Below are 23,387 nucleotides of genomic sequence, written 5' to 3' on the forward strand. Positions count from 1 at the left end.
TCGCGCGTTTAAGGGCGCTGAAAGCCCTTCGAGAGGAGGACCTCGAGAGTTCGTTCTTCAAATGCGTATAAGGAGCCCGTTGAGATGTTATTACTACAAATATTATCTTTTGGGACGTCCCTACTCTCTGTTACGCTCGCGTAGAAGCACAGGTTTCCATACACGCACTTTCGGGACCTTAGTAAGGACTTTCTTCCGCGGGCGACCCTTTTACTTTTGTCGCCCTTTCACTTCTTCGAAGAAAGTCACTCTCTGGAGATGACGAAATGTTTAATCGTCTTGACCGATTATCCTCAAATCTCCTCTCTCTCTCTCTTTCTCATTCTCTCTTCGCAGTCAAAACGGATTCAGTCAAACCTCGTTCTCTAAAGTTACATTGATAAACCTCTTATAGTTATTTCTCTGGTGGAGACATTTGACCATCGCAGACGGATGTACTTAAAACACACAAATCGGTAATTATGATAAATATATACGAGAATGAAGAAAATTTTCTGTTTATATCTTTCCTTTTTGCTAACACAAACCGGTACTCAGCTGGCTATCAATCAAATTGATTTATCGATCATAATCTATGTATCTATCTACATTATCTACAACGTTGCTAATTTAACTTTACAAACGTAAATCGTACGCATCTGTGAATATCGGGATTTTATATGGATTTGCGTGCATTATTATACACGGATGGTGCATCGACTATTAATAAATCACCAGCGCAATGCCATTTCACATATTATGCATCGTTGAACAAACCAAATACGTATTTAAATTTTCGTCTCAGTTATTATGAGCCTATTTCGCGCAAATTGCGTTTTCCCCTATTTCGCTTTATTTATATATGTAATTATACATTTGCTTTATGAAGATATCGTTTCATCGAAATAGCGGATTTTTACTTATAATTAATCGTAAATCCGAAATGAATTTCAAATCGTAATATAAAATACAATATATGTCAATTGAAGACACACTGGCTAGATAAATGTATTTTAATATAAAATATATGTATAGTTTATATTCGTAACAGGACGTTTAATTTAAAATATGTGTAATATTTTGTTGTTGCCAACTATGTGACATTCACATACCGAAAGAAATTGCATTCATTTTTCAGACGAGCTGAAAAGCTTTATCGATGGGCGTTACGTGTTTTTCTTTGAAACATACCTATAGTAGGATACAAAAGAAGCGACGTAATCTCCCGAGAAAAAAAGATCGTAAAATCATAATAGATACACAGCAAACCATTTTTTTCTAATGCACAAAATTTCACACAAAATATTTAGAGAAAAAAAATTAAGAGGAAATTAAATCATAAAATATCCTTCCGAAAATAAGATATCTTTCTACAATTGAGTCATAAAGTATGCATTTTTTATTGAAAGAGGACTGTCAAACGGTCCATTGGACGTGCATTTACGATGCATTTATTTGCGCGGCAAAGCATCTGGAAAACGAGTCTAGGACTGAATGGTCGAGGGAAAGGCACCGTTTTCTCAGCATCCTTGGAAACGCCTTCAGCGTCGGAAATCGCACGTCTATCACCTCGTACAGGACATTTGGCGCGAAGCGCGCGATGCGCATACATATTTGTGAGCACTATTCAGTGCTCTCTCTTTTTCTTGATTCCGTCATTCAACAAACGTGTCACGAGTTAGAGTCATCAATGGAATTTCGTTTGAGAATTCTCTCACAAATCGATCAATTAAAGTTTCGAAAAAATCACTCCTGACCTCCATATTATAAATCTTTAAACCACTTATTAATTTCAAGATTAATTAATCCAAAATTCATTAAGACATAAAGATAAATAAATAAAAATATACAAACAAGCAGCTTTTAGTAAAGATTAAAATCTTTAGTCATGAAACGATCACAAAAAAGCATGATAAAAAAACCACACGAGGTTCCTTAATATCTTCGGTTAACGGAGCGAAAGTGATAATTAGGCATGCTTAATTAATTACATAACCGTCAAGTAGCGCGATAAGTGACTCTTAATAGAGTCGACGACGGGGGATGCCCACATTTTAAATTCGATTACAAAGAAACGCAAGGAGAGTCCTTCCTGTGTCCATAACGGCACGCGGCCAGGTACTTAATTCGTATGCGAGTATTTGTCAATTTGCATTTATATTTGACTGACGCAGCGATGCGGACGCTACTACGAACGGCGCCGCGACGCGCACCGCATAAATGGCCGCGTGCATTTTTCCGATAATCGTCGTACGACCTTAATATCGCTCCAACCAAAGTTTTACAGACGGCTGGAGGCTCGCCGAAAATAAAATCAAACCGACGAGGCCGGTAAGATCAAAGTTCGCCTAAAAAAATCTCAATAACGAGACTAATCGAAATGGAATCCTTCGCGAGCAGAAATCTCTCCCGCAATTCAATTTATATCTTCTGACAATCCATAACACTTACCAAAATTAATTCAATTACAAATTCAAGAAAAGATGGAGCTTCATATTTTAATTTTTAACGTTACAAAAGAACGATTCTCCTGAGTATTTAAAAATTTAGAGATACAGAAAATAATTTCTTGAATTATTAAAATAATTATATAAAACAAATTGATTACTAAAATGTTAAAACTTTTCGCAGCATTGCTCATCATGCTTGAGTTTATTATTTGGGTAATTATTTCTGGTCCAACAAAATTATTTTAGATGTGTATCTATCTAAATTTTTAGATACTTCAGTAAAATCATTCTTTCCATGTAGTTATGAGAATATAATTATGATTTTTGTCAGAAGACTGATGCATAAATTTTCAAACCTTGTTTGAAAAATATCTTTTCCATAAAGATATCTTCCGTATAGACAGATTCCTTTACTTCTTACATACTTTAATCCACTCTTTAACATCCGCGTCCATAATTCCACTTGACGCATATTCTCTCGAGTGATTCACTGCGGAGACAGCACTCGTAAATCGACGCGTGTATTTCTGGTATGACTTTAATCGGTCCGAGTAATAATCAGTCGATTTATATTCCGGTACGCTTCACGCCGTGCTCACAATCGGCAAACACTTTATTGAAACAAATGAAAGAATCAAGGAGCGAGTTGATAACTGCTGGAACACACGCGTGGATTATAGTAGGGCTGACAATCAACGACATGTGTATTTAATTTGACAATTGTGCAGTTAACTCGTAAACAGATTATTACATAAAATTGTTTATTTTTTAATGATGCTTGTAGTCGAGTATTACCGTCACAACGACAACGCGTCGTCGTTTATATGAACCATCATTTGTCCGCGTTAAACCTCACTTAGAGATTTATTCACAATCTAAATATATAAATTCTTTTATATTCACTTATTCACTCTTTTCAACGGAAAAGTCGCGGTTCCGCCTGCGTTTACTGAACTCATTGCATTTATCACAAAGTAGTCATGAAATTCGACGGACAATTCTGTGTAAAAATTTGCAAGCACGCAAAAATATTTCGACTCCAAGGATAGACTTGAATTTATTTCTGACTTAAACAAGAGAGTTTCTCCACCCCATGATACTTTTTCCTTTCATCCTTTTATCCCACTAAAGATATGACTGTGGAATAAGAAGGCGACTTTTTTATTTGATATAAAAATCCATGTTTCACGCGCTAACCCTTTCGCGTCGCTTTTCAATTTTTTTAAGATTCTTAATGCGCCGTGTCGCGACGTCCCGTCTACGAACTCGCGTTCCGCGCGACAAATCCTCGCGATTTGTCGACGAAAAAAAAGCGCGAAATAAATTCGCACCCGAAAGCTAGTTTGGTATTGCGAGACCGGTTCTTTTTTTTTCAACCTTTCGTCGACGGCGCGGGAAAAGAAACCACGCACGCTATGCGTATCGCCACGTGCATTACACGCGTGGACATTCACAGACAGTTTAGCTCCTCCGCCCCTCTCTAGGAGGAAAAGAGAGAAAAAAAAGAGATTCTGGGAACACGAGGGAGGAAGAGTGACGACGGACGGGAGTCGGAGGGACCGAGACAGGTTCGACGCGAAGAGAGCGAGAGAGCGCGTGCTGCTCCGAAGCCCTATACCCGTCGGTCGAAAGAGAGCTCGGTGCTCAGTGCTACGATGGTCACCAAGCGGACAGGTCGCAGCCTCTCTCAGCCTTCTCCGCTGCGGTCCATGTGACGGTCCTCCTCGTCTATCCGTCTCTCGTCTGCCCGACCGGCCGTTCGTCCGACTGTCAAGCGAGCGCGCGCGTCTCGCTTAATCGCGCCTAATTAAGACGAGCCGAGCGTTTATCCGGAGCCTCGCGAGTGCACTGCGCGCGACGCACTGTCATTGACCGTCTGTGGCCCGCGCGCTCGCCGTAAATCATCAAGGCTCTCACCCGCAGCCAAGATAGATAGATAGAGAGAGAGGGAGAGAGAGACTGCCGCGTAATTGTGTCACGGTTGATGTATGGATTTATTTTCGTCCACGAGACTAGAGATTCGCCGTCGTTTTCATTATCGTCTTCGGAGTTATCGTTAGAATCGTCGTCATCGTCGTCGCTCGGCCGATTCTCTTATAGTGAGACGATACGATTATCGACTATTCGCAGACTCAACGCGCGCGAAAGCGGGCGAGATAGAGCGTTTTATCGAGGCGACTCTAAGAGCCCGTCAGTGAGTGCGCTTCATATGAGATCAAAGGACCGATAAGCGAGGCTAGCTAGAAGCGGATAAATGAGAAGGAATATCGCACACGCCGACGGAAGAGATGCGCGGTTATTCCCGATGATACCCGCGAGCCGCTGTAAAGAGATCGGAACGCGTGTACTTCTCTTCGCCGGCGAGGAAAGTTCGCACGTGCTTCTGCCGCAGCCTCCCACCTCTCCGTGCGAAGCACGTGGTCGCCGCCAGGAGACTTCTTTCCACACGACATAAAATCAAAGCGAGACTGTCGTTTTCCTGTTGCGGTTCACGGCGTTACCTGCGCGTTCATTGAAGACATGGACGCGAAGGCGGCCTTGACGAAAGACAAGGTCTTTCAGGTAATTGCGATTGAAATTAATTTGAAATTTTTTTAGTATTAGATCGCGAAGTAAAATAGGTCTGTTTTCTTTGACTAACTGTTATACATTTTTGGAAAATGAGATAGATATGTGTTTGATATTTGAGGAAAGCGAGAAAGAGAGTTTTAATACAGTCTAGTGTAGAAATAAAAAATCTACAGACCTATTTTCTTCTATAAAAAAAAGTAAAAGAAGATCCTTTTAAAACTATTCCGACATTTGTATTCTAAAGGCAGCAATGTGAACGGCCTCGCCAGACTGCCTTGGTTATAGCTGCTAGGTCAGCCGTGTAATTTCTGGGCCGTACGTAATTTAACGCAGTTGCACTTATGTCACATGATTACACGGTTTCCATGAATATCCGCGTTCTGTTGTTTGTTTCGATTGTCTGTTCTCCATTAAAGGGAGACGATTGTAATCCGCGTTCTGTTTTCTGCTTTCCGCTTTGATATTACGAAAGCCAAAAGTGTATTACGCTTTTAAACAAACGATTCTTATTTTGGATATTTCGCATAAATGCGTACACTATTAGATATCAAAGGAACAATGGCAACCCAATCTCATTGAGTTAAGTGACACTTTGTTATTTTTAACTTCCTTGTGTCAAAATATAAATCAATCCATTTCCGTGGTTAGTTTCAAAGTAAACAACGACCATATTAACGTGCATTTATACGTGACAAATATGCAAGTACTATAGTATATATGTAATTCAAGATTGAATTATTTAAGCAATGCAGATCCAGCTTCGACCGTTGTATGCATTTAGTAAATAATAAACAAAATTTTAGTCAAATTTAATACATATTTTTTAATTTATTCATTTATTATTTTAATTAAATTGACGACATATTGAATAGCAGTAGCGACCTACAGAAATGATTAAAAAGAACTCAAATTAGGTATAATTTAACATTACGAATTTAACAATATCATGATTCTCGGACTAAGGATATATTTTCCATTTTAAATATTTGACTTGACCGTCACTTAACTGTAAACGGGTTGATAAAAACTTATGGGACAGTCAGGAACCAGGAGATAAGAAGAATATATTTGTGAACGATATTCTGACAGCTAGTCACTCTAGACCGGTGATAATGTCCCGAGAGTTCAAATTATCTGTTAGGATTAGTGAAAGTAACAAGAGTTAATGTTGAAATTTAATTTTTTAATTATGTTACTCGCTACTTCTGTCTGTGTGTATGTATCGTATAGATATTGTTGATATCCGAATGGGAAAAGAGGTCATCGACCTCCACTAGCCGAATCTTGTAGCCACTTGCGTCAACACTGATCGATTTCAGTTCGAAAGCAGACGTGCCTTTCACAATGCATACTAGCCATATTAGATCACGCGCAGACATACAAGTTTTAAACCTTTTCGAGAAAGTCTCGAAAAATAATTATGCAAGGTATTCATCATGAACAGGAATCAAAATAGAAATGTTGCATTAACTAAAAATAACATATACTTGAAATAACAAGGTGTGGTAGTAAGTATTTAAAGAAAGTACACGGCGTCAGAACAAATACGTACAGTGAATTTCACGCCTAGAATTTCATGCTGTAAATCAGGAACGTTACTTTACAAGCGAACCCATATTGCTTCGGTCAATTACGTCATGTAATTAATACGGCCTGCGCTACATCCGCCTAGCTCGTTTCATCTCCGGAAGCTGCAGAGTTCCCGCGACGATAGATATTGGCAGGGCTCTTTATTTTAAGCGAATCTTCTTATTTTATCGCTGACTTAAACACAGATCGATTCGCGATGAGAAATTATGCGCGATAAGGCACGCTCTCATCTATGAGCATATCGAGAAACTTGTGTGCGTTGTCTATGTACATATATGCATACGTACGTGACATTCTTGTCGTGTAATCCGGTGAGTTGACATGTGCTGAGTTACTTGAAAGATCTTTACTTATTTCAATAGATTGTCTTGCCGGAAGTATCACTCAACGAGTATGTCCTATGATAAAAGACTAAAAAGATGTATATATGCATCGAGTCCATAGATTTACAACTTCTTATCCGTATTGCTTTTTGCACGTACAACACGCGATATATTGTAACAAACTAATATTTATCCGTTAACAAGCGAAGATCTGATTGATCTAATAGATTCGATATCGCGTTTTATTATTAATACCTCAGGCTATAGTTAAGAATACATCACTATCGCAATATAATAATAAAAAATATGTACATAAAATTTTCATTATAATCCCTATAATTTATTAATATTTCTCTCTCTCTCTCTCTCTTTCTCTCTTTTCATATTGATCTAAAAACTATACAGAAGTTTATTGTATATCTGTCATACAGTTTTAAATTTAATTATCTAAATATGTTTTAATTCTACGCGGGAAGTATGTTATAAAATTTCATGTGTTTTATTTGCTATTTCTAAATATATTTTTTTAAACGCATGATTTTTTTGTTCGGTTAAATTCTCGTGTTACGTAAAATGAGCGGTTTTAACAAAAACACACACGGCATTGTCGCTTAATATTCTGGAATGGGCTCCCCCGAAAAATCTCTGTTTAGACCCTAATAACAGAGTGATGTTTGCAAACTGGTTGCAGAAGAATAGAATGCTGTTCGGCATAATTCGTACCCTCCCGTGAAAAGTGGAGCACGTGCCTTCGTGCATTTTTTTACGAGTCGAACAAAGAAACAAAACAAAATTTCTATATAGTCACTCGGATGTTTCAGTCAAGTCGTCTCCTTTTTTTTTAAGGTATCATCAATGATTCGACTATCATCAATGTTTACATTCGGTTTTTTTTTTTCAAATTTATGTAAATTTTTCAATTCGCTAAAAATATGACAGACGAGAAATCACTTAAAATGACTAATGTGTCAGTAATCGCACGTGTTCGAGTGCCATTGTGTGAGAGGAGAACGAGGACCGAAAGAAGAGCGCTTTTATTAATTGATACGATCTTTATCTCCGAGGCATGACCACCATGAATTAAAACATCAGCTGTGAACATCTCCTGTCCCGATAGATCACTCGTGATGCAAAAGGGAAAAACTTTGCGCATCACGCAGCGCGATTGCGGCGCAATTTGCCAATTTTATGCACACTTCGCGAATAATGATCGAAAGTAGAACACGTGACCGCGGCGCGGCATTGTTCGCAGCGTGACAATGGAATCGGATGTTTTGTTGGGGATAATAGAGCGCGTGGCCTACACGCTAATGAAAGGGTTGCACCTTTGAATACATCGAATGCATATATACCGGCGTATCTAGGGCTCAGCGGTGCTCAGATCGCGTATCCCAAGCCAGCCATGAAAGGATCCCGGGGCCGAGTCTACGATCGATATACGTTCGACGTATAGGCGACACTTTTCCCGCCCTTCTCAAGTTTTGGACGATTTTATTTTACATCGCTCGCTCGGATTTTACTTCACCGCATAAGATTATTATAATGACGATAATCGCGCTTTAATGATGAACGTTCACGTCTCACGTGGAAAGTTTTAAATTTCCTATACACTTAGGCCGCTCCTAATTTTTCATTTATTATCGTCTCATAAAGTGACTTGATGCATAAAAAATCATCTCTATTATGTATATCAGCCCTGCGCATGCAAAGAGTAACGATGCATGAAGAATTATCTTTACTATGCATATAAACGTCAATTACTCCGGCGACGCATATACAGGTCCGTGGTTCCTGTTTTACAATAAGAAATATTCAAGGCTGCTCGAGGTCTGTGTATCAGGGCCATGTAATGCATATCAATGTCGAATGAGCACCGTCTGGACGGGCGCACGCGGTACGTCTATTATAACACCCTCCGAGAGCGCGCCGAGGCCAATGTCAGAGTTCGAATGTGTTCTTTAAAATGCCCGTAGAACAATGATGACCCAGGGTGTCCGGGGACGGTGCAGAAGTGCCACTGCACATTTGCAAGTCCCGATTGTGCATACGCTACAACATACAAATGCACCGAGATAGTCTATATCGCGTACAATATCGAATAGAAGAAACCAAGAGTGCGATTACCATTGAAGAGAACCGAGAACCCTTCCCGCTACAGTTATGTCTCACTGTCGCTGTTACTCATTGTCGCCGCTACGTTGTAGGTCGAAGATGCAGTCGCGCATACTGGAACAAGCGCCAGGAGAGGCCTAGTTAAATCGTTCCTGACCGGGTTATATGTTGAAAGGAAAACATCTTATCTCTCGGACATTAAATATCGCGGTAATAACGCGATAAATAATAAATCTATATAATAATTTATGTTTCTTGATGAATATTATACATAATTCATTAATGACGATATAAATGCATGAGTTTTTTTTCCAAAACTGTGTCAAGAAAGAGATATCTTAATCAAGATGTATATATTACGTCCGCCTCGTGTATCTATTAAACATTTTGTTAGCTTACTTCCGTGTATCCAAGTGATAGTATAAATGATGTTTTGTCGTACGACATACGAGACATTATTTATTCACGTCGTCGCATATTCTACGTTCCACATTTAGAATATCCCGTCTACGGAGTTAGTGAATGACTTCCGTTGCTTCATAAACATTCGCATTATGGGAACACATTTCACTTTATCTCAGGCTTGATGTCGGGAATCAAACGTGTAGGACGAATGACAACCCATCTCTTCAAGCTTCCAAAGATAAAATGTAATCTGAATAAAAAAAAACCGATGCATCATAAGTTCGATGCTGATTAATTCCATTATAATTACAACACTTTAATTTCTAATAATTATATTGTAATATAAAAAGGTTCTAATTAAACCAACGAAAGGATTCATAGGAAGCGTTTTGATGAGACAGAACAGAATTTCTGGTTGTCATTGATCCTCATCAAAATGCTATTCTTATTGAGCTCTCTTTTATTGATTTTTAATTAGAACCTTTGGTTCAGTGCATTCCTAATATTTCGTAAAAGGCAATCGCATTTCAAGAAAAGGTAATGTTTACGTATAAGATTTCCGTACTCCAATAAATCTAGTCTGAAGAAGCGGTTACAAGAGAGAAGTAGGTGTGACCTGCAAATATTTGCCCGACAAGGGAAAAAGGGTGAATATCCACATGGTAACCCAATGCTCGGTATTTCTCAACAAATGTAAGACAAGTTGCTAGATATCGGATTGTCCGATCTTTTTCATCTTCTTAAGACGCTTTTGCATTCATAGCACTAATTTCTAAGATCTAATATTATTTCAATTTATCTGTAAATATTATAAATAACAAATAAATAGGACATGAGTACATATTGTGCATAAAGGCCAAAATATGCGCTTTCGGGAAATAATGGATGATGAGATTAAACTAATTACGTTGGATTTCACATTGCCTACGTCTGTTAATATTATATCATCGAAACAGCACGAACGTCATTTACACAATTCTCTCATGTGTCCCAGTTATGCAATACAGATATACCACACTATCGTTATCTTTTATAATACCGTATCATATTTCTCTTTCACAACACCGTAATGTTCTTCGATATTTATCTATATTATATTTTCGTCATAATATTTATATTTAACTGCATTCATACGTTTACGTTATTTTATTGGACATATGAGAAACAGTCTCCAGTAACCAACGCAAATAGACGACCTCTTTTCTAGCCCGGGACTAGTTTCGAATTAACATCAAGGTACTCAAGAAGCTTGATAATTCTATTCAATGCTGAACAGTTGTTTCGTATCCACGTTTAGTCAGCGTGAAGTGTAAATTTATTTTTAAACACTCAACTTGCAGACGTGACGACTAAACTGGAAGCTTCGGACATACTTGAAATTCCAAGTCATTCGCGCGCTTGTAATACAGTCTGCTCTCTGTGCTGTTAAATCAACGCTTCATTATAGTGATTAGATTGAAACACAATATCTTCTGCCGAAAAATATTCCAGATTGCGTCACTTGAGACTCTAAACATCGCAATGGTTTTGTTATCTGCTTATATAAGATGAAAGATGTATGTAAAAGTTATACATCGATAAGTATTGTTTAATAAAATCATCAGCAAAAACCTCGATTTAAAATACAATTATAATAGTAATATAATTACTACCAATAATTATACTTTAAAGTATAACTAAAGTTTAATTTTGATATACCTACTTCTCTATAGCGATCAAGTATTTAATTCAATTTAAGAACGACTCTGTTTCACGCTGGATCAACGTAACTGGAACTCGAACAGCTCGATTCCAAATATCGTTTGTCTGTTTGAACATGTAAAGTCGCAAGATGTCGAAATAGGACACCGATTCGAGAGACGAGGGGTCGACAGGTCAGAAACGTTCCCCTGTACTCATATGCGGTTCGTATAGGGCGGTTACCGTAGAAATGCAACGAAAGGAAGATGTGTCTCCCCATCGACAGAGAAATTACATCGCGTTACATCGTATCACGTGCACAGTAAGCGATACTTCAAAGTATCGCGCCAACAAGATGCAAAATGAACGTGAAGAGACCACGAGATATGACATAATAATTGGTTTTAGAGATACATTTTACATGTTATTGCAATATCTCGAATTACACAGCGAGACACATTTCGTATTTGTGTTGGAAACAGTCCATTCAAGTCGTTGTCAAAATTTTATGTTGAATTTTTATAATATATTCGAGTGTTAATTTAACATGTGATTATATTATTTAAATAGTTTGTATTAAATTAATATTCAACATTTCTTAGTGTCAAAATAACACAATTTATGAGTACGTAAACAAATAACAAAAATAAAAAAAAATGTAATAATTTCAAAACCTAAATTATAAGATGCATGAATAAAATGTGTGTTAACTTAATATATTATGAATATTCATTTTACTGAAAAAATATGCTTTCACGATTTGTTTACAAACTATTCCAACTTCTATTACATAATATTTGTTTAACTTCCTAACATATTCATCTTGTATTAAATTAAACAAATTCGAGTGGACCATTTGGGACATGAAATGTGTTAAACTTAACACAAATTTCTCAACAGTGTACGATGAAAACTTCTGATCGACAAATAGATGGACAAGAAAGAAAAAAGATTGAATTCTAAAATCCAACGTCGACCGCGTAGGAAGTCGATGAGGAAGTGTCGCGACGGAGCGACCTTTTGCGAGTGCGCTATCGCACAAAATCGGAACAGGACCCCCGATGAAATACGGGCTGTGCATCCTTCGCACCAACTCGACTCCGATATCCGTCCGATACACGTCAATTCCGTCGCACCGATGAAATAGCACGCTAGCTGTTACGTCTGGCGCGTATAAGTCTCCCAACGCGCGATTAGTTATCAGCGGCGGCCACCGTATAGGCACAAGAGAAAGAGAGATCCACGAGAGAGCCTGATCGAGCAGGATTTATTCATGGATCGCCACGCGCCACGTGGACGGATAATTCTCTCTCTCGTGTATGTGTTGTGTGTCTGGTGTCCACCTCCTTGTCTCTCGACTGACTCGCGCGGCGTTCTTCCACGTGCTTTCTTTCGTCGTGAAACCAGTCGTTCAAGCAGGCCAACATGCAACGGGGGTTGAGATAAATATTACCGACGACCGAACGCCGCCTGCCGTGTGAGTGAGATGCGAGAACATATTATCTCCTCGAGAGAGAAGGTTCAATTGTACGCATCAATGGATCGCGAGTTACAGAAGCTGTCTAGAAGCGAGTACTAGATTCAACATGCGTGGCACGTGGCGTCGTAGATTTATTCTTAGCATAGGCTCCGAACGTGCCACCTGAGATTCCTCTCTGAAGCAAAATACAGACGGACTGTCTCAATGCTACTCCGAGAAAATTGTTATAAATAGAGAATAAGAGAAAAAAATATATTCACATGGAAATATACGGGGTGGACAAAAAGTCGGAAATATTTAGCCAGTAACTCGCTAAATATCACGTAAATAAAACATTTGAGAAAAAAATGTGTCATACAAAAGTTGTAGGATTTCATCAAATGTATCAAAAGGTAATATTTATTTGACTTTGAGCGCAGGTATAAAAGAGTTCACAGTTATACATTTTTTATAAGAATTCTGATTTTTTATTTAACATTCTTGTAGCTGACATTAAAATCTTTTCAAAATGCTACAATGAATCTTTTTTTTGATTAAATACTTTTCGAGGTAGGTACCTGTGGTTTTCTTTTTAACAAAAAATTCTCTATTCTTTTTGACAAAAAATTCAGGTATCTCTAAAAGCTTTCCTTTATACCTGCGCTTAAGATCGAATAGGTATTGCTGTCTGGTGCATTTGATAAAACTCTACAACTTTTGTATGAAATATTTCTTTCTGTATAGTTTTTCTTATTTTTGAGATATTTAGCCGGTCCAATATTTTTTCGTTATCATATGTATATAAAAATTATACTATATTTCACATTTATTATTTTTAATATTTTTAATTTTTTAATATATCTGTTTTTTAAATATTTTGATATTTTCATGAAGTTTCAAATCGTTGTATACTCTCTCCTTTCTCTGTAATTTTTGTGATTCTAAAATTCATAATATTTCTTCATCTCCATACGCTATGTTATTTCAGTGTCGTCTAAATTAGGAGGTTTATTGTTTTGATAGTAGCATCTCTCTTGAAGCTATTTCAAAGTAACGTTCGTGCTGTGTCAACCTCGACCCCTTAATGACCCTTATAACTGAATGGTGAGGAGAAGTAGAAGGAGGTGATGGGGGGGGGGGGGGTAACTGTAGATCGTGACTTACATCGAGTTCTGGTCATTACCCATGAAGTTCAAGCCTAAATGCATCGTGTATCCCGGGGATTACGGGGTAAATAAGCCTTGAGCGTTCGAATCCGCCTTCGCGTCGATTTATAATTCCATGAGAATTTATTACCGAAGCAAACAAGACCAGACGCATTCTCTTTCTCTACTTTGGCCTCTCTCCCTGTCTTTCCCCCTCCTCTTCCCAAAAAGGTTCACGTTTCATCCGAATTTAAAGATCGCAACGATTTTAATCGTCATCGAAATAAATTGGCAAATTACGGCGAAATTGAAGATTAACAATCGAGTAATTCACGTTGAAAGTTTTACAATTACTCTTCTCCGTGCAGCAATTATAAGATGATTTAATGCGGAACTAAAAGAATTTATCTAAAGAAAAATCTTATTTTTCGAAACAGATCTCAGTATTTAAATATTTTTGTGCGATTTTTTTATATACATATCTGATTCTGCAAACCGAAATCTTTTTCGGTCTTGAAATGCAATTATGAACAGAACCAGTTAAATGCAGCAATTTGATAATTTTTTATGCTAATAAGCATCTTTATAAGAATATCAATAATCTGATGTTAATCTTAAACCCGTGAATAATTTTTATTGCGAAAAATATTGTCTCAGCCTAAAAGAATTAATTTTTGATAATTGAATCAGCCCACCCTCGGCGATAAATAACAGTGCGGGACAAAAAGCGGCTGTTTAGAAGCAGAGAATCTGTATATGATGGCATATCGCAGCGTACAACGCAAATGATGCGCGTAACGCGCGTTTTATCGGGGCGGCCGTTAAAACGCCAGCTGGAACCAAGTGTTTTCGCTCGAGCACACCTCGTATAAGCTGCGAAAGAGGGGCGAATGTGCATAAGTTACTCCAAGTCATCTTTTCGCGCGGACCTCTCGACGTAATGTCGCGTGCGCGAGCTATCATCCACGCGACAAATGGCCGTTTCGGAAAAAAAAAAGAGGGAAGAGAGCAGGCGGACGGGGATGAAATATGACGGACAAATTGGCCGGTTGCTTTAGACGGTCGCACTTAGATATATATATGGTATTCATAGCTACTTGACCCGAATACGCGCGAGAAAGGCGCGGGATGGTGAGCTTGGCGAAGAATAGTCTAATAGAACGTAAAGTATACGGAACCTAAGTCGTGTTTTATAGCTCTCCTTCGGTGCATCCAAATCTCGGAGAGTCGAACAGGACGCATCTGCCAGCTGTTTTCCTCCTCAGCCTTCCTGCTTTCTTCCGCGTATCTCCGCTTGCTATCGCTTTCCGAACGCGCACGTGTACGTTTGTTCGCGACGGAAACGAAAATCAACCCTGTGAAAAAGAGTATCGCTGCCCGGATCAACGACTCGCAGGAATGGAGTTCGCGAGAAAGAGTGTTGTACATCGCGTCAACGTTGCTACTCTTTTTCGACCGAATCGACCGAGCCGAATCGCTTTCAGCTGTGAACGCGCGAACACGTCAAAAAAAATTCCCTCTGACACATCGTCGTGCTGACGTGATGAAAGAGATAAAGGCGAGGGAACGATAAAAGAGCTGGCAGGAGATTCAACGCCTCCTCTCAGCGAATTTAATCGTCTGCGAATCTCTGCGCTGCTATTATGAATTTTTTTGATTAAGAACACTCCTACATGCCGTTTCAATAAATTTAATAACAAATTAAAAAAAAAACGAGTGTATCGACTTTGCATTTAAATTTGTATAAATCAATGTTTTTCAATCTCTTTCAATTCGAGACATATTAAACTCAGCAGATCTTTTATTAGATACCGCCAACACGACATTCAAAAATAAATAAAAATTTTAAAAAGCTCTTATTTTTTTATTAGCAATATTAAGTGAATTTTAATTTATTATATAGGATTTCTCTTATTTAATTAGATTTAGTCTCATCGATCCAAATTCATATCACAATTGTTTTATTTTAATGTTTAAAAAGTTATTTTATTGCAATGACGATATCGTTTTGATTAAAATACTTAAGCTCGTTTTCACGATATATGGTCACCTGAAGATTAAAGGTTACCAGCAGATTCATCAATAAAATTCATTCATGAATTTCTTGGTTACCTTTAATCTTTAGGTAACCATATATTGTGAAATTGGGCCTTAGAGAGTAAACACAATATAATTTAAATAATTAAAAAAATATTTTTTAATTCTCGTTTTACTTGCTTTTTAATTATTACATTTCTAAATTTTTTCGCTTTTTTTACTGTCTCTAAAATTTTCACGACACACCTGGAAACCCTTGCGGCATCACCGGTTGAGAAATCTTGGCATTATAGATAATCCTAAAATATACGGCAGACCAATTAAAATCTCGATAGAGAATATTCGGAAACGCAGGCAGTAAAAGAAGGTTGTGGCCAGCTTTTAATTTCGTCGATTGTACGAGTGTTATGAAATTGATTGCCGTAGAGACACCGAATCGCTAAATTTTCCCAGGCGATAGAGAGGAAAACATTACGGTTTTACGGAAATAACGATGAAATAACGTTGCGAGAAACTCCAAGCTCGCGAGCTGAAATTAAACTTTCTAATGAATGAACCGTAGTCTTGGCTGAGTAATGTAACGCGCCGCAGCAGTTGCGTGTATATGCATGTATAATTAATGGCCACGAGTTTAAAGACAACTTTGCGCGATTAAGCAATGCGAATGCGAACGTTACACCTCGCTTGAAGAACGGCGGAATGCCCGACCGAATTTGCAGAACTCTCGTTAAATTGCAAAAGTGCAGTTTTTAATTCCGAATGTAAATCCACGATTAAAATTGCTTTCTAGGATTCTTTTACAACGTCAAGAAGTATCCCCGAATGCGGGATGTTAAATATTTTTAAAAGGTGAATCTTTTGAGGCTTCCTTTCGTGTCGCTCGGCTGTGTAACGAACGAAAGGGTTTCTCACTTAGCGAAATTCCAACAATTAAGTGTATTACGCGTATTTTGTTTCAACGGATAACACGCCTTTCGCGAACAGTCACGAGTTTGACATGAAGAGCGGCGACCCGCGCGAAGCACAACGAATGATATCTCCGGTGTTCATTCCGCCGCCTTGTGTTTTTGTACAAGGCAGAAACGCTTACGTTAATGAAAACAGTCCGTAGAAGATCCCCTCGTAAAAGCTAGTAACGAATGCTAAAGCAAAAAGCGTTGAAATTAAAAGCTGCGACCTCTCGATTCTTGCCGTGCCACTGGATGCATTCATTAAAATATTTCCGCTTTAATTAGGACTGACGAAACATTTTCTTTGAATCTTTAATTTGGACATTTTTTTATATTAAATTATTCATTAAAATAAGCAAGTAAGATTATTCCATTACAAGATCCCATTAAAATTCGATGTACGGATCAATTTAGCGAAAAAGGCGGTAATGATAATTTATTTATACAAAGTAATATTTTTCGCAATAAAATTATTTGTAGGTTTCGTGGTGCTTATCTGTAGCATCAGATTATTATGATCTGCCTATGAGCATCAATATCATTAAATTGCTAGATTACAAATTTAATTTGTAATATTACTGCTCTGTTAGAATTGCGTTTGAAGACTAAACACTAAATTCGACGCGCAGTTTCAGAATTAGATACATAGTGTATAAATTCACACCGAATTATTTAAGCACTAAAGTTTCAACTTGACAGTTTAGACTCTTCGTTTCCTACTTGTTATGTACTCAGATTAATGAAAAGACACTTTTGTTTAATATTATTTATACTCTCTTCTTTCTCTCGCTTCGCGAAAGAGATACGTGAGCGGAACGAGAAATGACAGTAGAGAATAGCGTGCGTTGCGCAATTCCATTATAATTTGCGGTAATTGTCGCACGTGAATTAGCGCAGTTACGAGCGGTGCACCGACGGACCAGAGCATCGTAGATGTCTCGGTAAGAAATGTCGGAACCCGCGGATCGATACTGCACGAGAGCGTACGAAACCTTTTGTCTCAACACTAATACGGGCGACACGTAATACGTTCTCATAAACGTCACATGCGGATTAATCACGTCTCTATCTGATGTTTACATTGCAAGTGATATACGTCGCGTAAGTACAGTCGCTCACTACTGGTCCTCCTCATGACTGGTCGCGTATATGGCAATTACGGAGACCCTGGGGCTTATCTTTCATTAAAAATCATCCCCTACAGAGAGTTTAATCTGAAATTATTAAATTGCCAAGTTGGGAATTAATTACTTCAAGTTGATAAGAAAGACCCAGCTACTTTGGCGCAAGAGGAGAATATCGCGGGCGGGATTAAAAAGATCCCCACCTTAGGTACTCGGGTTTATATATCGTTATACAACCACAGGGTGCACTTAAGCCCGTATATCGCGTTATTATTCCGCTGCTCGTTCTCGGCGCAGTGATAAAATTCTAATAGCGCGGTTATATATACGTAGCCCCGATTCTGTACGTATTTCCTCTCGCTGGCAGAGATCGTCCTACACACGCGGTCTCCCCCATTTATTTCTCGCCGGTCGGAGCATGGAGCTTCCCACCTTATCGCAAAAATCAGTAATTAAGTTACGTTTCCCCCGGTACCCTCGAAGAACGAACGCGCGATGGAAACGATTTCGAAACGGCAGCGGCCAACCCCTTTTTAGCTCGCGGCATAGCCGTTCTTCGTGGCGAGAGCGCGCGGCATCTCTTATTAAATCTCGGCGCGAAATTATTATTAAGCGTGCATTATCCGTAGGATCCTTCCAGGCCGCACGTTGCACAGATTTACTCGCGACTACAAACGTATAGTTCTAGGCTATACGTTTGCTTCGCGCGAATTCGCTCTCCGCGAGTCTCACCCCGCGCGAGATTTATTAATTTCCGGATTATCCCGCCCTGCGATTTCCGTCGTACAAATGCGATTTCAATTAATCAATAACGAATACAATTTCCTCCGAGGCCGAGGTAAATGCGATCGGTATTGAATTATAAATTCAGAGACGCAAGCAGCAGGACGAACGTTTTCGCCCAGGCGTAGCTTTTACCGCCCCGCTCGCCGCGCCGTTCAATTATAGCCGCGCAGCGAATAGCTATGCAAAAAGGCCCGTTTTACTCTCGTTATCTTTGGTCCTGCATTTACAAAGAAAAAGAGCGGTCAAAGCGAAATTTATAGTACGAAGCGTTTTAACGACGTTTTTACGCCGCTCCGCTTTGGAGAGATAAATTGCGGAGCCGGCGCTCGCGACTCGTGCCCGTTTTTATCGATATTCCGATATTCCATGGAATATTGTATTACGATTCCGAAACGTAACAACGAAAATATGATATAAACTGTCATTATTGTTATGTGAAATTATTATTCGTACAAGAGGGAATCTCACGTTTCACATTTCGTTGGGCGCGCGATAATCATTTTTACACGTTTTCACGAGAGAGTACTTTCTGTATGTACGAAAGATAGGTTTTTCACGGCGATACGAATGGGACGGAAGTTAGTGTTACATACCGCACAGTTCGCGAACTATCTGCAAACTCTATTCCGACGTGATCGTCCTCACGTGGAATTCCCTAGCGTATCTCGAGATATTGATTTTGCGACACGATTTGCCGGAGGATACCCACAGCGCTGCACACTCCGGGAAATAAATCTGCGAATGGAATCTAGGTGGAGGAAACGTGAGAAATCGCATTTGCTAGATTCTATGAGACTTATCTGCCATCTTGTCGATTATTGAAAATCGGCTAACTCATTCGTCACGCTGGCGATGCCATGCTCGAACGAGAGGGAGATAGCGCGAGGAGAGAAGCGACAGAAAAGGAAGGGAGGACACACAAAGTGAAATGGACTAATCGGAGATTCAATGACGGGGGATAAAAAAAACCGCAAACTCTGTGTGGAATCGGCAACTCGCATGAATAACCATCAAGAGACTCGTATTGAGTGGGAAACATTCCCATCGTTCACCATCGCCTTATGCTTCCTTATTGATTTTCGCTGATGTACTCTGCTATTAGCTCGCACCGTCGCTTGATGCTAACTAAAACGATTATACGCTCGTCAGAGGATATTTCAAACAATTTCGCACTTTATAAAGATGTCAACAATACTCGAAAAAATTTCTAGTTTGTGCAAAATATAATTTTTTTCTTAAATAAGAAAAAGAATCTTAAACTTGCGTCTCTCGATCGTATTGAAAAAAATGTTCTGATTAAATAAAAAAAAAAAACACCCAACAAGAATGTCATTTTGTATCAGAATATTTTTATTCAATACAATTGAGGCGCAAGTTTTAAGATCTTTTTATTTTTTATCTCACCAAAATAATGCCATTCCTCTTGGATGCTTTTGTTGGTTTAAACATCAAAACATTCTTTCAGTGCATGTGATTAAAGCACGTAAGTTTTAAGATGTTTTTCTTACTTGAGAAAAGTTAAACTTTCCACAAAAATTTTCAAATAAAATTTCTGTTTACGATGTAACCAGAAACCCTGTTTGGTCTCAACAAAATACATTCTTGTTGAACTCTTGTTGATTTAACATTTTTCTCGGTGTATCAATAAGAATATTTTCTTTGTCAAGCATCAGTTTTTTTTATAGACACGTACGTCTTAAATTTCACGGAACAACATTTCGTGCGAGCGTTAGTTGAATAGGCGTGCAAAATTTTGTTAGGCAGAACCAGTTCATCGTAAATCACGAAAGGCGTGAACGGAACGACTTTCGGTATAACTCCATGCGATTGTGCAATATCGAAGTGTCGCTGGATATCGAATGTTGTCTTAAATACACACGTCGCGAGCTGCGAGCAATGACAGCCTCGAAGTCTAAACTACCGAAGGAATCAGATCCCGCTGTCAGGTGCGCATAAATAAACAATGAGAAGGACACGCCTTCGGGAGATCCGCCTAAGAGATCCATTCTTAATGGAGAGAATGCTTGACAATGATTTAGATAGAGTCATTTTACGGCGGCCTGATCTAACGATTACTTGACGCCTGGCTTTACATTTTCTGCCTCAAGGTTACTCGAGCGTATTACAGCAGCCGTCGCGTACACAAGTGTAATATATTCATAGCCTGTAATCAGACTATAATTAAGCTGTACCATGGAATTATATAATTAAATTTAATGAGTGAAATAATTTATCAGCGTTCGTGCATATTGATTAATCTGCAAAAAGATTGTAAAAGATGTAAGAGAAAGACTTAACGCAGAGCATCTCGCTTGGCTTTAATGAAAACGGGGCAATTTTAGGGTGAGCTTTTTAAAAGAAGTGAAAGCTTCGGGAGTTCTCTAAAGGAAATTTGCCGGTATTAAGGTCGACGTCCATATTGATGAAGGTCCTCGAACAATAACGACCGTTGATCGTTAAATCCGTACGAGCGTAATAAAGCGACCGTCTGATACGCATAAACCCGGATTATCGCGTGTTTACTCCCACGTCTCTCTCGCGATCGTTCGTTGATCGCTAAATCCCAACACACGGGTCATCGCGTTGCGATCATCGCCAAACGATCAATGCATAAAATGTAGGTAATAATTTCAGCCACTGAAATACAATGTATCTAAATGGCTCGCACTTCCATGTATTTAATGGGCTCTAAGCCATAGATATCTTTTCGTTATTCGATTCAATGAGCTTGACACGATAACCGAGATGACAGCTCTAACAGAAGCAACGTCTCTTGAGCCACTCGGCTATTGCCTAAATGACTTGTGTTTGAGTCGGTAAGATAATACAAATGATTGACGGTCCACTCCCGTCCCCAAAGGGCAGCTAACGTGATCAGCAGACTGGAAGAGAAAGGGCAGGAAAGCGTGCTATCAGCAAAAAGAAAGTTTCGTGATGAAAATATTAGTCGTATACTTCCTCATCGAAGTGGAGATTTAGAAAGATTCTTGGAATAACTCTCTATCTCCAAAGAGAAAGAGAATTATTCCAAGAGTCTTTCGATTGTAGCAGTTTTAAAAAGAATTTAAAATAAAATATGCGTATAAACATAATACGACTGGAAAATAACTAGGCGAATCAAAATAAAAAATTTAAGTAAATAGGCTCGTATGATTGCAACCCAATTTAACAGTATCGTGGCTTATTTCGAGCTTTTTAAACAATCTATTGACTGAAGAACTTTTTTCTTTTCATCTTAATATTTCGAAATAACATGCTATATTGACTTATCAGAACTAGACACATCTGTTACAATAAGTATTATTTGAATAATTGTTCGTTAAGGAGATTATGATATTATTCTTATCACTGAAGGAGGCTTTGTAAGTCAAAACGTTTGTATATTGAATTTATTGTATTCTTATCTATTTAAATATATCATTTTTAAGTCACCTGTTTAAAAAGTTTGAAATAAGCCATGATAATGTTAAATTATAAAATAAAAAAAAACCAATTCGATGGCTGCCTTAATTATCTGTGGTATTGATCGTCATTTGCATTTTGTTGCAGGTAACAACGATACCCGACGAGGGCGAGGACAATTTTAAAATGCCCAGGGCTTCCGTGGTACACATGACGTCGACGGCAACGAGGCCGCATCACATGTCACAAGTATATATCATTAATAAATACTGTCATTAGTTCGTTAAGTTTAATAATAAATGATTAGTTAATAATCAGCTAATAATAGAGGATCATCTTTACATCGATTAAATGAGATGGCTATTGTATAGCATGTACTAATATTTTAGAAATTTGTTAATGAGAAGACATACAAAAATAGAAAACACAGAAAGAACGGTTTTACTGAAGTATCTAAAAAAAATTAGACATCTGAAAATAATTTTGTTAAACCCTCAAAATAATTATTTGGGGCACTTAAGCATAATGATAATTCTGCAAAAAATTTTGACATTCTACCATCATTAATTTGAGTATTCTATTATTTTATTGGTCCAACAAAATTATTTTCAGCTTTGTATCTAACTGAATTTTTAGATGTTTTAGCAAAATCATTCTTTTCGTATAAAGCAGCGTCTACAATAAGATTTTAAGGGGTAAAACTTAAGTTTTAAGCCTCAGGCTATCTTAATTGACCAATCATAGTCGAATGTGAGGAGAATAATCTATTTGGTTAATTTCTTACAACTTGAGGCTTAAAGCTTAAAATTTCATTTTAGACGCCGCTTAAAAATGGTAACTAAAGAACGGTTCGTCGAAAGTGCGACTTTAGTGTGTCTTTCTCACGATACCTAACTATGTTGAATTTAAAACGATCATGAGTATATTATTCGACGAACGCGTAATATCCTTCAACAATTTATGTTTCTCCGCCATCGGCAGAACGCGGTTCTTAAATAATCAAGCGAGATAGTGAGGCGAATCTTTTTATCTGTGGTTGGCAAGGGGCCATATTGATATGCAAACACCGAAGACAGCACCGAGCGTAATTGAGTGGTCCGGTTTAAAATGGATATCGTGCACACGGAGGCCTTTCGGGAGGGCAGGAGAAGACCGCCATCGTACACCCACATACACCGAGTTGCACACTTAACACAGCACCCGACCGACCATCCTCATAATCGTATAAGCGGGAGACGACTTTTAAAGCTCGTTTTTCCTCTCCCTTTCTCTCTAGCCTTTACCCCTCGACTAATAGTTTTAAGCTAATGGCTCCCTCGGCTAACTTCGATCCGACACTCTGACGCACATTCCCGCGCTTATGGAACTGCTCCG

The 23,387-nt window shown here is 38.4% G+C and overlaps 2 protein-coding genes across 2 annotated transcripts in view; one reads left to right on the forward strand and one right to left on the reverse strand.

The window, feature by feature from the left end:
- LOC108765056 (very-long-chain enoyl-CoA reductase) overlaps positions 1–23,387 on the reverse strand; it is a 97,923-nt gene that overhangs the window by 59,881 nt on the left and 14,655 nt on the right. The gene's annotated exons all lie outside the window — the stretch shown is intronic.
- The window catches only part of LOC108765053 (facilitated trehalose transporter Tret1-2 homolog), a 74,180-nt gene that overhangs the window by 41,682 nt on the left and 9,111 nt on the right, over positions 1–23,387 (forward strand). The window contains exon 3 of the mRNA XM_018513549.1: positions 22,161–22,262. Coding sequence (XP_018369051.1) covers positions 22,161–22,262 — 102 coding nt within the window. The remainder of the gene's footprint in view (positions 1–22,160; positions 22,263–23,387) is intronic.

Source organism: Trachymyrmex cornetzi, unplaced genomic scaffold (genome assembly GCF_001594075.2).
Source record: "Trachymyrmex cornetzi isolate Tcor2-1 unplaced genomic scaffold, Tcor1.1 scaffold47, whole genome shotgun sequence".
Lineage (NCBI taxonomy): Eukaryota > Metazoa > Arthropoda > Insecta > Hymenoptera > Formicidae > Trachymyrmex > Trachymyrmex cornetzi.